The sequence below is a fragment of the Marmota monax genome, unplaced genomic scaffold (assembly GCF_021218885.2).
Source record: "Marmota monax isolate L192 unplaced genomic scaffold, Marmota_monax_Labrador192_F-V1.1 WCK01_AAM20220418_F8-fsc00370, whole genome shotgun sequence".
NCBI lineage: Eukaryota > Metazoa > Chordata > Mammalia > Rodentia > Sciuridae > Marmota > Marmota monax.
This window is the reverse complement of record NW_026693560.1, coordinates 594,445-610,713: the sequence shown is the minus strand read 5'-3', so window position 1 is coordinate 610,713 and position 16,269 is coordinate 594,445. Positions and strand designations below refer to the sequence as shown.

Genomic DNA, 16,269 nt, shown 5'->3' with positions numbered 1-16,269 from the left:
CTCGTATCCCCAGTGGGTCCCAGCAAGGAGGCCACCCTCCCGGCTCAGGACAAGCCCGCCTGTGGCCTCTGCTGGCCCGAGGGTGGACGTTCCTGACGCGCGGTGCAGGTGCCCACGAAGCCACGTGTCTGCCCCGCAGGTCACCTCCGAGGGCGGTCCCCAGCCGCAGTCCCACATCCTCTTCTCTGTCAGCAACGCCAGCGTGGCCACCGTGGGCAGCACAGGGCTGGTCCGTGGCCTGGCCGTGGGCAGCGGCACCGTGTCGGGCGTCGTGCAAGCGGCGGACGCGGACACCGGCAGGGTCATCGTGGTCTCCCAGGTATCCCTGACCCCGTGGTGGCCGGCACTGGCCACGCCTGGGGTGGGGAGCCCTGCGGGTTGGTGCCCTGGGTCCAGACAGCCCCGTGTGGCCAGCGGTGCCAGGCACTCCTGGGGACCTGCCCCCTGGACCTGCCGTCCCTATGTGTCCCCTTCTGGGACAAACTGCCCATGTGGGCCCCGTCCCCGGGTGCCTCCTGCAGGCCGAGGCTCCCGGGTCTCCTGCTCCGTGTGGGGCCAGGCCACCACCCCACCCCGTGCCCCCAGTGGGTGGACGCTGCGTGCTCCTCTCCTCGGTCCTCAGCTGTGTGCCTCTGGCTCCCATTTGCAGAGAGCCCCCAAGGTGACCAGCCAGTGTCCCCGTCCTCGTGTGGCAGGTCAGGGACATGGCCGGGCTCTCGGTCTTGCTGGCTCGTTCCCAGTGGGGTTTGATTATGTGCCGGGGACAGAAGAGGGGACACTGTGTGGGTGACAGTGTGCGTGCGCTCAGGGTCGTGCCCCGAGTGTGGCAGATTGAGAATCAGTCAGGGGTGGCTCCTCCAGGAGGGACCCTGAGCCACCTGCCACAGTCGGGCGTCCCCAAGCCTCTGCTGTCCCTGCTGGGGGGGGGCTCCAGGCCGGGGGTCAGCCTCTGAGGTCCGCTGCCTTTCCCGGGGGTCGGGCACCTCCATCCCCTGGAGTGGAGGCCGGGTCATCTCCACGGCTGTGAGAGGCTCAGGGGGGACCCCCGAGGCCCTGGGTCCCCCTGGCATCCTTCGGCCGTGGTGACTCAGGCCCTCGGGTGCAGGTTGGGGTCCCGCTGCCAGCCACACTGAGCGCTGGGGGCTGAGGACAGCCCCGTGGGCGCGCAGGGCCACCAGGGAGGAGGGCCTCTTCAGATCTCAGCCGGCGTCCCTCGCCCAGAAGCGGGTCCCCTCCGAGCAGCCCGAGCCCTCTGAGCTCAGGGCCTGTGATCCTGCTTCCCAGGTGGACTTTGATCCAACCGTGAGTCCACGGATGGACTCCTCCGCCCGCAGCTTCTGTGCGGGCTTCCAAGCATCCGGGTGACCACAGAGGCTTTGTGAGCACCAGGGGACGCCATGACCCTCTTCTGTGCCAGCAGACGCAGGGCAGCCCTGAGCGCCCGGAAACTTCCACGGGGTCCAGAGGCCCCGGGCGCCTTGCTGGCTTCTCTCTCTGGGGGGGACCTGGCTCCTCCTCTCTGGGGCCAGGCAGAGGACGGCAGCCCTGTCCCCTCCCCTCTTCCCTTCCTCCCTGTGGCCTGGCCTTGCTGGCCCCCTCGCCCCCTGGACCCACGTCCACGTCGAGCTGTGTCTGGTCAAAGCTTCCAGGACCAGCTGTCCAACCCCAGCTCAGAATCAGCACCCCAACCTGCTGGGTGGTCCTGCCGGGTGGCCCAGGCCTCTTAGTGGAAATGGGCCAGAGAAGGAGGACCCGGGGCAGGTGGGAGAGTGAGTGCTTTTCAGGACCAGCTGAGTGCCAAGGATTGACAGCAGTCAGGAGGCACAGGGTCCCCTGGAGCCTGTCAGCAGGCCTGGAGGGGTTAGTAGCCTGAGCACAGCCCAGGTCAGCTGCGCAGGTCAGCAGGCCACTGAAGTGGGCCTTTGATCAGATCAACAGGAGCATGGAGTTGAGAATGTGGGAGTATATGGGGTCTGTTCTCACCGCACCCTGTGGCTCCTGTGTGCCTCCCTGTGTCCTGAGTCAGGGAGAAGGACGAGCTGGATTTGGGGCTGGGAGGACCTAGAGACCTGTCCTGCAAGGGCCACCCGCTGACAGAGCAGGCCTCAGCAAGCCTGCCGTGCTAACATGGGTCAGCTGGGCCGCTAGGCTCAGGGGCCAGGCGGGGACTCCGAAGCGCCCGCAGCCTGAGCCCAGTCTCTTCCCAGGACCTGGTGGAGCTAGAGGTGGTGCAGCTGCGGGCGGTGAGGATCCGCGCTCCCATCACGCGCATGAGGACGGGCACCCAGGTGAGGACCAGTCGGGATGGGGCTCCATGTTCTGGTTCTCACGAAGCCACTGTGAGGGCACTTCCCTGCGCCAAAGCCCCTGCCCCTGTCCCTGTGCCAGAGCCTGTCCCCCTACCTGCGCCAGGTGGCCCTGTGAGGTTGGCCAGTCAGCGGATGGACATGGACACCCTGAGTCCTGTGCACAGCCAGGGCTGCTGTCCCTTGGCACCCGAGGGGCCTGGTTCCCGGAATCCCTGCCAATACCAAGACCTAAGTGTGCCCACGTCCCTCGTGTGAAGCGCCCCGTGGGTGCAGGGGCCTGTGTGTCCTCCCAGGCACCTGGGGTCGTCCCCAGTGTCCCCAGCATCCCCAGGGCGAGGTCGGACAGTTCTCAGGCCCTCACAGCTGGTTGCGGGTGTGGCTTGCACCGCGCGTCCCCAGTCTGCCACCTGGAGTCGGGCTGGGGGCCGGCTGCCTGTGCCCACGCCCTACAGGCAGAGGCCCCTGCTGGCCTGGGAGGGTCAGCAGGAGGGTGCGGACCTCAGGCAGCGTGGGCTGAGTGGCCAGGGGGTGTCCGCAGGCCTCCTGCAGCCCCAGGGGTCCTTCCAGAAGTGCACCTGGTCGTGCACAGCCCCCTGGCAGGGAGGGACGGGCCGGTCCCCAGTGGTTGGATTATCTGGTGTTTGGTCAGGGCTCCCAGAACCTGTGTCCGGCCCGAGTCCGCACAGGGTGGACGTGGACAGAGAGGCAGAGCCCCTGGAGGAGGGTCCCCAGCCTGGGTGCATGGGTGTCACAGGCCCGGCTCTCCCGCCCCCAGATGCCCGTCTATGTCACCGGGATCACCAACAACCAGAGCCCTTTCTCCTTTGCAAACGCGGTGCCAGGCCTGACCTTCCACTGGTCGGTCACCAAGCGCGACATCTTGGAGCTCCGTGGGCGGCACCATGAGGTAGGGCCCAGCCTGCCTCCCGGAGGGCGGGCGGCCTCATCGCCCCGGGGGCCTCTCCCAGGGCAGGGGACACAGGGCCCGCTGCAGGACACAGTGTGGCTTATCACAGACGTCCTGCAGTGGGCCCTGCGGGGGACCCCACAAAACCCAGCAGCCCCCACATAACACTCCCACGCACACACAGGGCTCCAGGCCCCGCTCAGTGACCCCGCGTCCCAGGCACCATGCAGAGTGGCCGGTGGCCTTGTGTGGGTGACTGCTGTCTGTGTGGCCCTGGGTCAGCAGATCTGACCCCGGCCGAGGGCAGTGGCCTTGGGGAAGAGGGTGCCCCCAGGCCTGTCCCTGAGCCCGATCTCTGCCTTCCAGGCGTCCATTCAGCTGCCCTCGCAGTACAACTTCGCCATGAGCCTGCTGGGCCGGGTGAAGGGCCGCACGGGGCTGAGGGTGGTGGTCAAGGCCCTGGACCCCTCGGCGGGACAGCTGCACGGCCTTGCCAAGGAGCTCTCGGACGAGATCCAGGTCCAGGTACCGACGGGACAAGCCGTGAGGGCAGCAGACAGCGCAGGGGCCCGGCCCAGAGCTCAGGGCTGGGCCCCTGGTGTGGGGGACCCTCGCTGCACTGAGGGGCTGCGCCTGCCTGGGGAGGACGGGCAGAGGGGGTGTGTGTCACCCTGGGGGGAGTCCAAGGGTGGTGTCGCCAGACTGCACCGAGGGACTCTGCCGGTGGCAGGGTTGGCTGCAGATCTGAGCAGCAAAGGCCTGGTGACCGGGAACAGCCTGTGGGTTCCAGGAACAGCAGCTGGGCCTAGTTCAGGAGAGGGCGGGGCCTGCTCAGGGGAGGGTGGAGCCTGCTCAGGGGAGGGCGGAGCCTGCTCAGGAGAGGGCGGGGCCTGCTCAGGGGAGGGCGGAGCCTGCTCAGGGGAGGGCGGAGCCTGCTCAGGGGAGGGCGGGGCCTGCTCAGGGGAGGGCGGAGTCTGCTCAGGGGAGGGCGGAGCCTGCTCAGGGGAGGGCGGAGCCTGCTCAGGGGAGGGTGGGGCCTGGTTCAGGGGAGGGCGGGGTCTGCTCAGGGGAGGGCGGGGCCTGCTCAAGGGAGGGCGGAGCCTGGCTCAGGGGAGGGTGGAGTCTGCTCAGGGGAGGGTGGAGCCTGGCTCAGGGGAGGGTGGAGTCTGCTCAGGGGAGGGCGGGGCCTGCTCAGGGGAGGGTGGAGCCTAGCTCAGGGGAGGGTGGAGCCTGGTTCAGGGGAGGGTGGAGCCTGCTTAGGTGGTCAGGGGCTCTGCTTGTGGTCAGGGGTCAGGCCTTGGGTGGGGCCTCATGACACAGGACCAGCTGCCTGGAGGGCAGGGAGCCAGCTGCCCTATGTGGTGGGGAGAGGGGATGTAGGTGGTGGGCTCCTTAGGAGTCCTGCTGCCCCTGTGTGCTCCGGTAGCCCTCGAGCATGGCAGAGGGGAGGGAGCCAGATGGGCCACAGCAGAGAGAGAGGCTTGTTCTGAGATGGCGACAGGGAGGACAGGATGTCTCAGTGGCGGGGGTCCCCTGAGCAGGACGCCGGGCCTGATCTCCCTGCTGTGGAGTCTCCTGTGACGGGGGCCGAGGCTGAGAGTGAGGTGGGTGGCCAAGCTCCCACGGGGTGCAGACAGCTGCTGCTCCTGGGCCACCAGCCCCATCGTGTCCCTGGCCATGGGGCAGGTGGTCTGCCATTGGTCTCGTCCTGGCCCCCAGTCCCCACTGGTGGATAAGGGGCCTCGGGCGTGCCGTGGGAGACCCAGCTCACCCACTTTCCCAGGTTTTCGAGAAGCTGCGGCTGCTGAACCCCGAGATAGAAGCAGAACAAATATTAATGTCCCCCAACTCGTTTATCAAGCTCCAGACAAACAGGTACGTGTCCCGGTTCCTGTTCACAGCAGGGCTGGGAGCTGCCCCCCCATGCCCATCTGGATGCCCCGGGGGCCTTCTGGGCACTGGGCCGGGCCTGGGCAGCCGCTGCCCATCTCTGGCCTCCTCCGGGGCCGCCCGCCTCCCGCAGCCTAGAAACATCTTTCACTCACGGGGGAAGCTCGGGGTTGAAAAGGGGAACAAGTTCCAACTTGGACTGTTAAATATTTCAAATGACTCAGCAGCGGAGCCCATGAATTAACCAGAGCGGCCTCACCTGGGACCAGGTCAAGTGCGCCTCGCAGCCCTGCCCAGACCCGCAAGGACAAAGCTGCCCTGTAATGAGGTCCCTGGGCAGTGGCCATGCACATTAACGTCCGAAAAGTGCATCTTTAACGGCTCTGAGCAGACGTGATTCCCACCTGCCCCTCACAGGGACAGGGACACTTTTCCTAAGGAGCACTTGCGCTTGAGTGGCGGTTACTAAGGGCCCGGGGGCCGAGTTCCATGTTTTATGAACGCACACCCAGAGAGTGTTCAGCCCTAAGTAACTCAGTGCCCAGCGCTGTGCTAGGCCCCAAGAATGCAGGCAGAGGTGGATGGCATGAGGTGACATCGGGTGACAGCAGACATCCTGCAGGAGCCCCCCAAGAAAGGGGCCACACGGCCAAGCCAGGGCTCAAGTAAGAGCCGCTGGCCCCCAGATTTAGGGGAGCCGCGGCCCAGACCACCTGGAAGGCTGGCCGCAGAGGAGAGGGCGCAGGACACCACAGGACGTCCCCTGGCTCAGTGCCTGCTGACGGTGTCCGTGACCCCTCGCAGGGTCCAGTGAGCAGCCCCAGAAATAGGACGGGGCACTCGGCCTCCCCTTTCAGAGCTGACGAAACCGAGGCCAGAGAGGAGGCGGAGGAAGCTCTAGACCACCTCGGACCTGTCCCCACCCGGGTCCTGTCCCCGCCCCAGTCCTGCCCCCGCCCCGCACTCTGCACCGCACCAGGCGGCCTGACCTCAGTGACCGTTAGCTGCAGAAGCCATCTTTACCCATAAATGACCGTGTCGCTGATGCAACCGTCCTCAGGGTCTGTCGCCCGCCGCCCGCTGACCCCGCGGCCACTCTGAGGAGTGCGTGGCCACGTTGTCTTCAGAGCCACAGGCTTTCTGGCTTAGGTCTCCTGGGGGTGGCTGACGAGGCTGCAGACGGCGACGGCACACACCGCACTGCAGGCAGATGGTCGATCTCGAGGCATCGACCAGGGCCCCTCGCCGAGGCCGTCCCCCACCCCCGCAGCCATCTGCAGAAACAGATGTCTTCTTCCCCAAGGGACGGTGCCGCGGCTCTTTGCTACCGTGTCCTGGAGGGGCCTGAGAAGGTTCCTGTCGTGCATGCCGATGAGAGGGGCTTCCTGGTGTCCGGCTCTGTGATCGGGACGTCCACTGTCGAAGTGACCGCTCAGGAGCCTTTCGGGGCCAACCAGACCATCATCATTGCCGTGAAGGTGGGTGGCACTTGGCCCTGTTTTGGATAACAAAATCTAAAGCTCAGAGGCACGTTTTTCCTCTTTCTGGTTCACCCAGCCGGGGGCCTGCGGTGCACACCTGTGATCCCGGGAGCTCAGGAGGCCTGAGGCAGGAGGATCGCCAGTTGGAGGCCAGCCTCAGCCACTTAGCAAGGCCCTGAGCGACTCAGGGAGACCCTGTCTCTAAATAAAATACAAAAAGGGCTGGGGATGGGGCTCAGGGGTTAAGCACTTCTGGGTTCAGTTTCCCGGTACCAAAAAAAAAAATGTGTTCACTCTCCAGCTGCCAACCGTGGGTAGGGATTTACGTAAGAGTCACCCAGGGACAAATCCTGGGCAGGTGTGTGGCCGTTGGAGCCAAAGACCCCGAGAGGTCACCGATTCCACCCACCTTGTTTCATAGATGGGAAACAAGTCCAATGAGGGCCTGGATCAGCCCAGGGGCCCAGGGCTGGTGCCCCGTCCCCCCAGCCCAAGGGTACACTGCCTGACGTGCCTGATCCCTAACATGGGCCACCCCCGCGAGTGGAGCCCCTGCGGGGGCCACCCAGGGAAGAGCGAGGTCGATCCTTGACCAAACGCTGTGCACGTGCCAGGGACCCCCCACGATACTTGTCAACCTCATGAAAGTGGCTAAGTGCTCATCCTGTTTCAGCACGCACATGCTGAGCGCTAACTGTATACCAGCCACTGCCTCCCGGGACTTTGGACTGGGGAGGGGTGGCTTTGTGGCCAGGAGATTTCTGCCTGAGATCCAGAGAGATTTGTTGAGTTGCGATTTATGGGACTCGGGTTCCTCCGTCACCTGGGGCTCCTCTCTGACCCAAGGGGCATTGTTCCCGCCTCACGTGCCCCAAGAGCCAGGTGACAGCCGGTGGTGCTTAAGCAACGAGCACAGTGCTCCCGTGACTCCAGGTCCTGACGTGGGTGTCCTGGGTGGTGCCCGGGGCACTTGGCCTGCATGGTTGGAGGCGGGAACTGGGTCATAAGCCTGGCGCTCTGGAGGCCCGTCCCCGGCTCAGGGGTGTCATCGTATTGCCCCTGTCCTCCAGGTGTCCCCCATCTCCTACCTGAGGATGTCCATGAGCCCGGTCCTGCACACCCAGGACAAGGAGGCCCTGGCGGCCCTGCCCCTGGGGATGACCGTGACCTTCACCGTCCACTTTCACGACCACTCTGGAGACGTCTTCCACGCGCACAGTTCGGTCCTCAGCTTTGCCACCAACAGGTAGGGTGTGGGTGACACTGTTGTCACAGCCCTGCCCGGGGTGCCCCTGGTTCCACCCGGCGCGGCGGCAGGTGGGGACTCGGGCTCAGCCACCAACAGGACCCAGTGCTGTCCAATTCAAATCTGTTTTTATTTTGGGGTCACTTGTGGTTTCCCAGGGAGGGGCCACCTTGCCCGGGGGAGGGAGCCTCGGCAGAGGGAGCATCCGGCCGGTGGTGACCACTGCAGCCTGTGCTTCCCACGGCCGGTGGCCGAGCTGGCAGAGCGGGGCCTTAGGAGACACGGGCACCAGCTGTTCTCTAAGCGCCAGCTGTTTAGCGCACCCGTCACGCCACGTGGCAGGCACAGTGTCACCGGTGCACAGAGGGGACGTGGCAAGGCTGTCCCACAGCAGAGGCCTTCTCTGGGGGGTCACTCCTCCTGGCCGCGGTTTCCCTTCTGGGTGTGGGGTGGCGGTGCTGGCCCTGGGTGGCCGGGGGCTGTGGCCTCTGTCCTGTGAGGCACGAGGAGGCCCGCGAGGCCCTGGGACTCCCTCCAGCTGAGCGCCTCCCTGTCCCCAGAGAGGACTTCGTGCAGGTCACCAAGGGCACCACCAACAACACCTGCGTCCTGCGCACGGTCAGCGTGGGCCTGACGCTGCTGCGCGTGTGGGACCCCGAGCACCCCGGCCTCTCTGACTACGTGCCGCTGCCCGTCCTGCCGGCCATCGCTCCAGAGCTGCCCGGCACCGTGGTGGTCGGGGATGTCCTCTGCCTGGCCACCGCGCTCACCGGCCCCGAGGGTGAGAGAGCCAACCAGGGTGGTCTCGGGGTCACCGCGCCTGCCAGGGTGGGAGGGGGACCCCGGGGTGTCCTGAAGAGGTCAGGAACGGCCACCAGAGGGCCACGTGGGCCATGTCGGCTTTGGAGATGAACCTGCCTGGGCAGCAGGGCCACTCCCTAGTGGGCGCCTGGGGAGGGTGGCCTTGGGGATGGTCCCCCTGGGGACGGTCTGCTGGGCAGCCACAGTCCGCAGAGCAGGTGTGCCAGAAGGGGCCACCAGGACGTGGCCACAGAGGCGGGCAGAGAGGCTGAACCGCGAGGCCCCTTGTGCGCAGGGGCCAGGAAGAGGCCAGCGAGGTCGCAGGCGGCCGGTCCTCTGTGGGGGGGAAGGGTGACATGGGGCCTCTTCTCCCAGGTGCCCCAGGAACCTGGAGCTCTTCAGCCGACAGCATCCTCCAGGTCGACCCCAAGACGGGGGTGGCCATGGCCCGGGACGCGGGGTCCGTGACGGTGCACTACGAGGTCCCTGGGCACCTGAGGACCTACAAGGAGGTAGGGCAGCGGGCGCCGGGCCTGGCCTACCCTCCGCGGGCAGCAGCGCCCTGGCCTGTGGCTGGGAACGCCTGTCCTTTAGATCAGTACCGTGTGTCCAGGGCTCGGCCAGGACCTGGGTCCCCAAACCTGCAGGTGCTCAGTCAGGTCCCTCACGTGCTATGGCACAGTGTGATCTGTGGCCTGTGTGGCCCTGCGTCCACTCTGAGTCGTTCCTGGGTGGCTGGTGACAGCAGGGAAGCACTGTGTGCCCTGTGACCATGCTGTGCTGTTCAGGGGGGACAAGACCCCCGGGCCTCCTCCCCAGAGGCCGCTCCTCTCAGGGGAATCTGAGAAAGACGCGCAGGCCACCAAGGCCGCCTGAGCTGCCTGAGGCCACCGAGGCCACCTGAGGCCACCAAGGCCACCTGAGCCGTCTGTGGCAGGCGGGGTCTGGGTGCCACAGGCTGGGTCAGCCGCCCGGACTCTGAGGTGGAAACAGCTTCCCACGGTCCCCAAGCCTCCACGGTCCCCAAGCCTCCATGGTCCCCAAGCCTCCGTCTCCCCATGTTAGAGAAGGGAGGGGACGGGAGGTGACCACATGGGTTGGTGCCAGCACCCATGCACCAGGGCCCAGCAGCCACCAGTGTTTCCCGAGGGAAGCTCAATGATGTGACGTCACCAACAGATCGAAGCCACCAGGTCACCTTTGGAGCCTTCTGGAGGCAGCAACCCTTTGGCTCCGTGTTTCTGGCTGAGGACGGGTCAGCGTGGACCCCAGTGGCATATCAGTGCCGTGCTCCGGGCGTGTCCTGCCTCCTGGAAGGGCCCAGCCGTGGTCGGGGGCAGGCAGGTCCCGGGGCGCAGGGCCCTGGGTGGCCGCTGGAAGGAGGGCTGCACGTCCTGGGCCTGGCCGGTCTCTGGTCAGATCCTAGAGGCGTCAGGTCTGGGCAGCTGGTCCCGCGGCTGAGCGCAGGTGGCCTCAGGGAGCAGGGCTGGGGTGACCCCGTCCACGTGGCTGACCAGGCGCCCACGGCCCTTCCTGAGGGGAGCCGGGGCAGGGGGTGGGCAGCACAGTGGGGGTTCCAGGGGGTCCAGGTGGGGGTCGCACCTCCACGTGGGGCTGTCAGGAAACCTGGGCCTCCTATGTCCCCGAGGGTGGGCGGGACACGGGGGCTGGGCGCAGGGCTGGGGATGAGGCCCAGCCACAGGCATCAAGCGGGACACGGACTGGGGCGGAGCCAGGGCCAGGAGTGCTGTCCGGGGCCGTGGTGGTCAGCCCTGCCCAGCTGGCCCCTGGGGACCTGGAAGGAGGCAGTGCCTGGGCTCTGGGGTCAGTGTGGCCTCTGCCTGTGGCCTGCAGTGGGGGTTGATGACTCCGAGTAAAGGTCAGGAGACTAAAGTGGGTCCTCTTGGCTGCGAGGTCAGGTCAGGCGCTCCTGGACAGGAAGGCCATCTGGGTGTCACAGGTGCCATGAGGTCGAGAGGGGCGCAGGCCGGGTCATGAGGTCCAGCGGACTGAGTGTACGCTGTGCTGGCCGGGTGGACAGGCCTTGGTCCTGTTGTCACCTGGGGCCGGGTGTCCGCAGGCCGCAGGCTCAGGAGGGGTCACGGGGGCCCAGCATGGACGGCCAGCGGGCGGCTCCTCACCAGCTGCCTCGCCCTCCACAGATCGTGGTCAGTGTCCCCCAGAGGATTGTGGCCCGGCGCGTCCACACGGTCCAGGCCAGCTTCCAGGGGGCCACAGCCTCCAGAGTGACCGTCACCGTGGGAGACAGAAGCTCTAACCTGAGAGGTCCGTGCCGCGGGGAGGTGGCTCCCGGTGTCCCTGAGCCCAGAGGCCACCCAGAGCCCAGGACCCCACGGCTGGGCAGGTGCTCTGCCTCCGAGCTGCGCCCGGCCACCTGTTCCCACCCAGGGGACACTCTGCTCCTGGCCGACACCTTCGCCTCCCTGGGGCCCACCTGTCCCTTGCCTTGGGTGGCTGGGTGTGGTGGCCGCTGGCCAGGTCTCTTGACCCCGCCCGTCCACAGGCGAGTGCTCCGCTGCCCAGAGGGCGGCCATCCCAGCTCTGCGCCCCGAGGCCCTCCTCGGCTGCCATCTTCGGTTCCAGCAGGACGTCTTCGACCTCCCGGTGACAGACGTGTTCTCGGCCGAGCCGGACTTCGACGTCACACTGGGTGAGCCAGGGCTGAGGGGCTCTGCCCACCGCCTTGGGCTGCCCGGTGGTCGTGGCCTGGCTCAGGGGCCTCCTGGGAGTCCGTTCTGCGCAATGCCACCAGGGCCTGGCCTCTGTCACTCCTGTGCCCACAAGAGGCTGGCCTCCAGCCACTGCCGCACCCGCAGGAGAGTCAGGGACAGGGCGGGGCGTCAGCGCAGGTAGGGGACAGGGACAAGCAGGACACCCCTGTCTCCGCAGGCCAGTACCTCTGCTCGGTCACCATGCACAGGCTGACCGACGGGCAGCTGAGGCACCTGAGCTCGAGGAGGACGCCCCTGGTGGTCACGGCCTCGGTGGCCGGGGGCCAGGCCTCCATGGAGCAGGTGGGGGCCGAGGTGCCCTTCAGCCCCGGGCTCTACGCTGACCAGGCCGAGATCCTCCTGAGCAACCACCTGTCCAGCCGCGAGGTCAAGGTCTTCGGGGCCGCGGAGATCCTGGACAGCTTGGAGGTGAGCGGTGGGGTCAGGACGGACGCGGGGACCACAGTCAGACTTCACGTTGGCCAACCGTGTGGTGACTGTCCCCAGCCCCTTTTTATACTTTATTTAGAGACAGGGTCTCACTGAGTTGCTCAGGGCCTCACTAAGCTGCTGAGGCTGGCCTCCACCTTGTGATCCTCCTGCCTCAGCCTCCCGAGCTGCTGGGAGGACGGGCGTGGGCCACTGCGCCCGGCTTGGTTTTGCAGAGTTTTAGAGAATTTTTATTTATTACTCATTTGTCTGTTGGTTTGTCTGTCCGTGTGCTGGGTCCCCCGGCCGGCGGCTCTGTGGAGCGTCCCTGCAGCCTGACGTCTCTCCCAGGTCAGGTCCGGGTCCCCCGCTGTGGTGGCCTTCGTGAAGGAGAAGTCCCTGGGGCTGCCCAGTTTCGTCACCTACACGGTCGGCGTCTCGGACCCCAGGGCGGGCAGCCAGGGCCCTCTGTCCACCGCCCTGACCTTCTCCAGCCCTGCCACTAACCAGGCCCTCACCATCCCGGTGACGGTGGCCCTGGTGCTGGATCGCCGTGGGGCTGGTCCTTGTGAGTGTCGGAACGGGACGTCACGGGAGGGACCTGGGGGGCAGGGGCAGGGCCGGCCAGCGTGGTCTCGGGGGTCAGTGGAAACCTGTGGTCAGATGCCGACTTGGAGGTGCAGGGTGTCCCTGGAGGTGACAGTCACCTTTTTTGGGTACCGAGGACTGAACTCCGGCCCCTGCGCCCCCCCCAGTGTTTTATCCAGAGTCGGGGTCACTAGGTGCCTGGACCCGCTGAGGCCCTTGGTAGGCCTGGGTCCCCTCAGTGGCCACAGGCCCCCACAGGCCCTGGCTTCTTGTCCACCTGTGACCCCCCACGGCCCCCACTCCAGCCACAGCGTCCTCCTCCCGGGGGGCCCTGGCCAGCGTCCTCCCCTCCTGGGACCCAACCTCCTGAGCTGTTTCTGGCTCCCAAACCCCTCGACCCTCTTGTCCCCGGGCACCATTGCCAGAGCCGCCTGTCACGGGCAGCGTGACGATGGCTCGGGTTCTCACGGGGCCTCCCCAGCTGGCCGGCGGGCACTTGGCCGGGCCTCGAGGCTGGGCTCCTGGCCTCCCTGCCTCCCTGCCTCCTCAGCCACGAGGTGCGTCCTGGGCCGGCCCTGGCCCAGGTCACCATGGGAAACCTCCCACCTGGAGGGGACACAGGGTGGACTCTGAGCGGGTCCCCTGCCCTGGTGGCTCAGATGGGCGGGGCTGGCGGGGCCTGGGGTGGCCCTGGCCTGGCCTTGCTGACGGTGTCCCCGCGCAGACGGGGCCAGCCTCTTCCAGCACCTCCTGGACTCCTACCAGGCCCTGTTCTTCTCGCTCTTCACCCTGCTGGCCGGGACGGCCGTCACCGTCATAGGTGAGCCGGGGGGTGCCATGGGGTGTCGCGGGGGTGCCGCCTGCCCTACCCTCGCTGACCATACTGACCACGCTGACCCACCCACCCTCACAGCCTACCACGCGGTCTACGCGCCCCGGGAGCTCGCCGGCCCCGTGGTCCTCACGCCCCGAGCCAGCCCTGGGCACAGTCCCCACTGTGAGTAGCCCCTGCCACGGGCAGAGCTGGGGGGTCCCTGGGCCCCGGGGCCGGGTTGTGGGGGTGTGGGGGGACAGCCCCGGGCTCCTGCCCACGCTGGCCCAGGTGTCCACTCTGGGACTGCCTCGTAGGCCCCAAGTCAGGCCAGGGGTCCGGGCAGTCCTGAGGGGTCCCCCAGAGGGAGAAAAGGCAAAGCCTATTCCTTTGACAACCCCTCCGTCTCCGAGGGACCTGAGACCTGGTGGCCCTACAGGCCTGGTGACCCCACAGGCCTGCAGAGGCACGTTCCTCTGGGAGCACCATCTAATGGGGTTGCAGTGCCCAACCTGTGCAGCTGTTCATGGTGGCCCTTTCTGGGTGCAGGCTCCCCTCCGCCACCCAGGGGCCCCCAGCCAGACTCTGCGGGGCCTGGCCCTGGGCAGCCACGGGCAAGGGCTGGGGAGTGGACTTTTTGAACGAGGGCAGAGTTTCATAGAGAGAAGCATTTTCCTTGGAAATAAGAAGCCACACATGTCCTGGCCCCTGCCGCGCCTCTCACCTGTGACACGGGACCTAGGAGACGCCGCGCTCTCTCTCTCGGTGACACGATTCCCTTATAGCCGAGCCTGCAGTGGGCTCACCCCTTCCCACCTGGAAGAGTTTTTCTATCTACAGAAGTACATCCTCTTCCAAAAACCCAGGGACCCCTGGAAGCCTGTCCACACCCCAGAGGGTTAGTGGGGAAATAACCCAGGGGCTCCCTTTACAGGGGGTGAGCCCCTGAGTAGGAACAGGAGACACAGGGGCGCCCTACACAGCTGCACAGGTTGGGCACTGCACAATCTCAACATCCGCCCTCTCCACATCATACCCCTGAGGATCTCCCTTTGCTGCCTCCTGGAGGCCTCGGGCCTCATCAGGAAAGCGTCCTAGGCATGCAGCAGGCGCTTCATAAATGCTTCTTTTGGCTTAAGAGTGTTGGAGTCACGTCTACTCCCCAGAGGGTCCCTTGCTCACTCTCTCTCTCCCTCCTCCCTAGATCCAGCAGCCTCCTCTCCGGCCTCCTTCAATGCCCTGCCTCCTGGTCGCAGAGGCAGCCCCCCCTCGGGGCTCTGGAGCCCAGCCTACGCCTCCCACTAGCTCCCGAGTGCCCAGTGGATAGGAGCCCGCGGTCAGTGTGCTGTGTCCCTCCTCCTTCGAGCCCTGCGGCCCACTCTGTGTGGCCACCAGGAGCCCGGACACCCTCGTGTTTGTTGTCACCCTCGTGGTCTCAGGGAAGGGCCCCCTGTGACGCTGGGGCTTGTGGGGCGCCTGGCCTGTGTGTCTCCTCCCCGTGAAGACTCTCCCTGTGGCTGCTGCTATGACAGGCCGGGGACAGCCTGGGCCAGCCCCGCCCACCTCAGGAACTGTCCCCAGCCGCCACCAGGAGCCCAGCCAGTTGGACACCAGAGCCCAGAGCCAGGCACCCGGGGCAGCTCTGTCCCCTCTGGGGGCCACTGTGACAGTCGGGCTCTGCGTCTTTGTAGAAACTCCTGGTTCCGCGTGACCTCTGCCCCCCCCAGGACACCCTGAGCCTGTCCCTGGAGTGTCCTTGAGCCCCCGTGGGGCCTTCTGCTGTCCCTTTAGCACAGAGACCCAGCGTCCCTGCTGCTCCTGTGCCGCGCTCAATACCTCGGCCCACCTGAGCCAGACACAGCCACAGTGTTCCCCAGCTGCAGTGTCCCCCCGCCGCGGTGTCCCCTCCTGCCTGAGATCCCCTCCCCCGCCCTGCACGGCCGGGCAGCCTCCTGGGGGCCCCGAGCCCACCCTGGCCTCGAGGAGGCTGGGCGGCCGCCCAGGACCTGCCCTCCAGGAGGGGACTCCATCAGAGGACAGCTCAGACCCCGCTGTGCCCAGCGCCTCCTCCAGGTCTGGGGCCGGGGAGGGCAGGCCCTGGATCCAGGCTGTGCACCGTGCGCCTGGAGCCAGCCACACCTGCAGGCCACGTGTCTGCTGAGTGCTCAGCCTCTGTGGGTCCAGCGGGGGCCCACCGTGGGGCTGGGCACAGCACTGACTGCTCTGCAGCTGGGGACGGGGACCTTTGTGCCTTGCCTGATACTTGAGCTCACACCGACGACCTGGATGTCGCGGAGCCCGGCTCCTGGTGTAGTCAATAAAGTTCTGTGGTTGTTCTCACGAGGGCTGTGGTCACTGCGGGGCTGCCCGCGTCCTGTCGCCGAAGCCCAGGCGAGCCCAGGCCGCTGTGGCCCGGGTCCCTTCCCTCAGGGAGCCCAGCTGGGGACAGGAGCCAGCGGCTCAGCGCCGGGGGACGGGCCTGCTCTTCTGCCACCACGTCCTCCGCTGTCAACTGACCACGTCCCCTCGCCATGGCCCCCGCCTGCTTGGCCCCTGCTAAACTCAGCAGCCTGGACACCCCCGGCCACGCTGTCCCTATTTCTTCCCAAGGGTCTGAGCTCCACCTGCCTTGGAGCTGGGCCAAGAGTCCCCAGGACACCTGGTTCCCCACCCTCTTTGCTGCTAGGCATCGACAGGTGACCACGTGGTGGTCACGGTGAGCAGAAGTGACCGTGGACATCTGGCGGAAAGATGGTGTCCTCACCTGGTGCCCACCTGGCAGCCAGTCCCAGGATCCCCCTCTGACCTCCCCACGGCCTCCTTCAGAACAGCGGCTGGGGCGCCACCATCCTCCTCCTGGGCTGGGTCTGTCCCCGGGCTGAGTGCTGCCCCACTGCCTCCCTGGGCCCATTTCACAGAGGAGAAGACTGAGGGTCAGAGTGGGCAAGCGCCCAGGCCAAGCAGCCAGCTGGAGGCTCTGAGGGACCAGCAGGGCTGCCCCTCTGCCCGCCTGCACTCGCCACCCCACATCCCCTCCAGGCGGGAGGTTCCCACCTTGACCTGGCACAGGGCCGG

At 66.8% G+C, this 16,269-nt stretch overlaps 1 protein-coding gene across 2 annotated transcripts in view; it reads left to right on the top strand.

The window, feature by feature from the left end:
• Nup210 (nucleoporin 210) overlaps positions 1-15,534 on the top strand; it is a 55,737-nt gene extending 40,203 nt beyond the window's left edge. For both annotated transcript variants that reach the window (XM_046458692.2, XM_046458694.2), the window contains exons 25-40: positions 140-319; positions 2,208-2,288; positions 3,085-3,216; positions 3,583-3,741; positions 5,000-5,091; positions 6,410-6,584; positions 7,658-7,833; positions 8,394-8,614; positions 9,010-9,146; positions 10,797-10,920; positions 11,159-11,305; positions 11,545-11,795; positions 12,147-12,363; positions 13,108-13,203; positions 13,297-13,380; positions 14,399-15,534. In XM_046458692.2, the coding sequence (XP_046314648.1) occupies positions 140-319; positions 2,208-2,288; positions 3,085-3,216; positions 3,583-3,741; positions 5,000-5,091; positions 6,410-6,584; positions 7,658-7,833; positions 8,394-8,614; positions 9,010-9,146; positions 10,797-10,920; positions 11,159-11,305; positions 11,545-11,795; positions 12,147-12,363; positions 13,108-13,203; positions 13,297-13,380; positions 14,399-14,499 (2,373 nt within the window). In that variant the 3' untranslated portion in view covers positions 14,500-15,534. The remainder of the gene's footprint in view (positions 1-139; positions 320-2,207; positions 2,289-3,084; positions 3,217-3,582; positions 3,742-4,999; positions 5,092-6,409; positions 6,585-7,657; positions 7,834-8,393; positions 8,615-9,009; positions 9,147-10,796; positions 10,921-11,158; positions 11,306-11,544; positions 11,796-12,146; positions 12,364-13,107; positions 13,204-13,296; positions 13,381-14,398) is intronic.
• Positions 15,535-16,269: the final 735 nt, after the last annotated feature.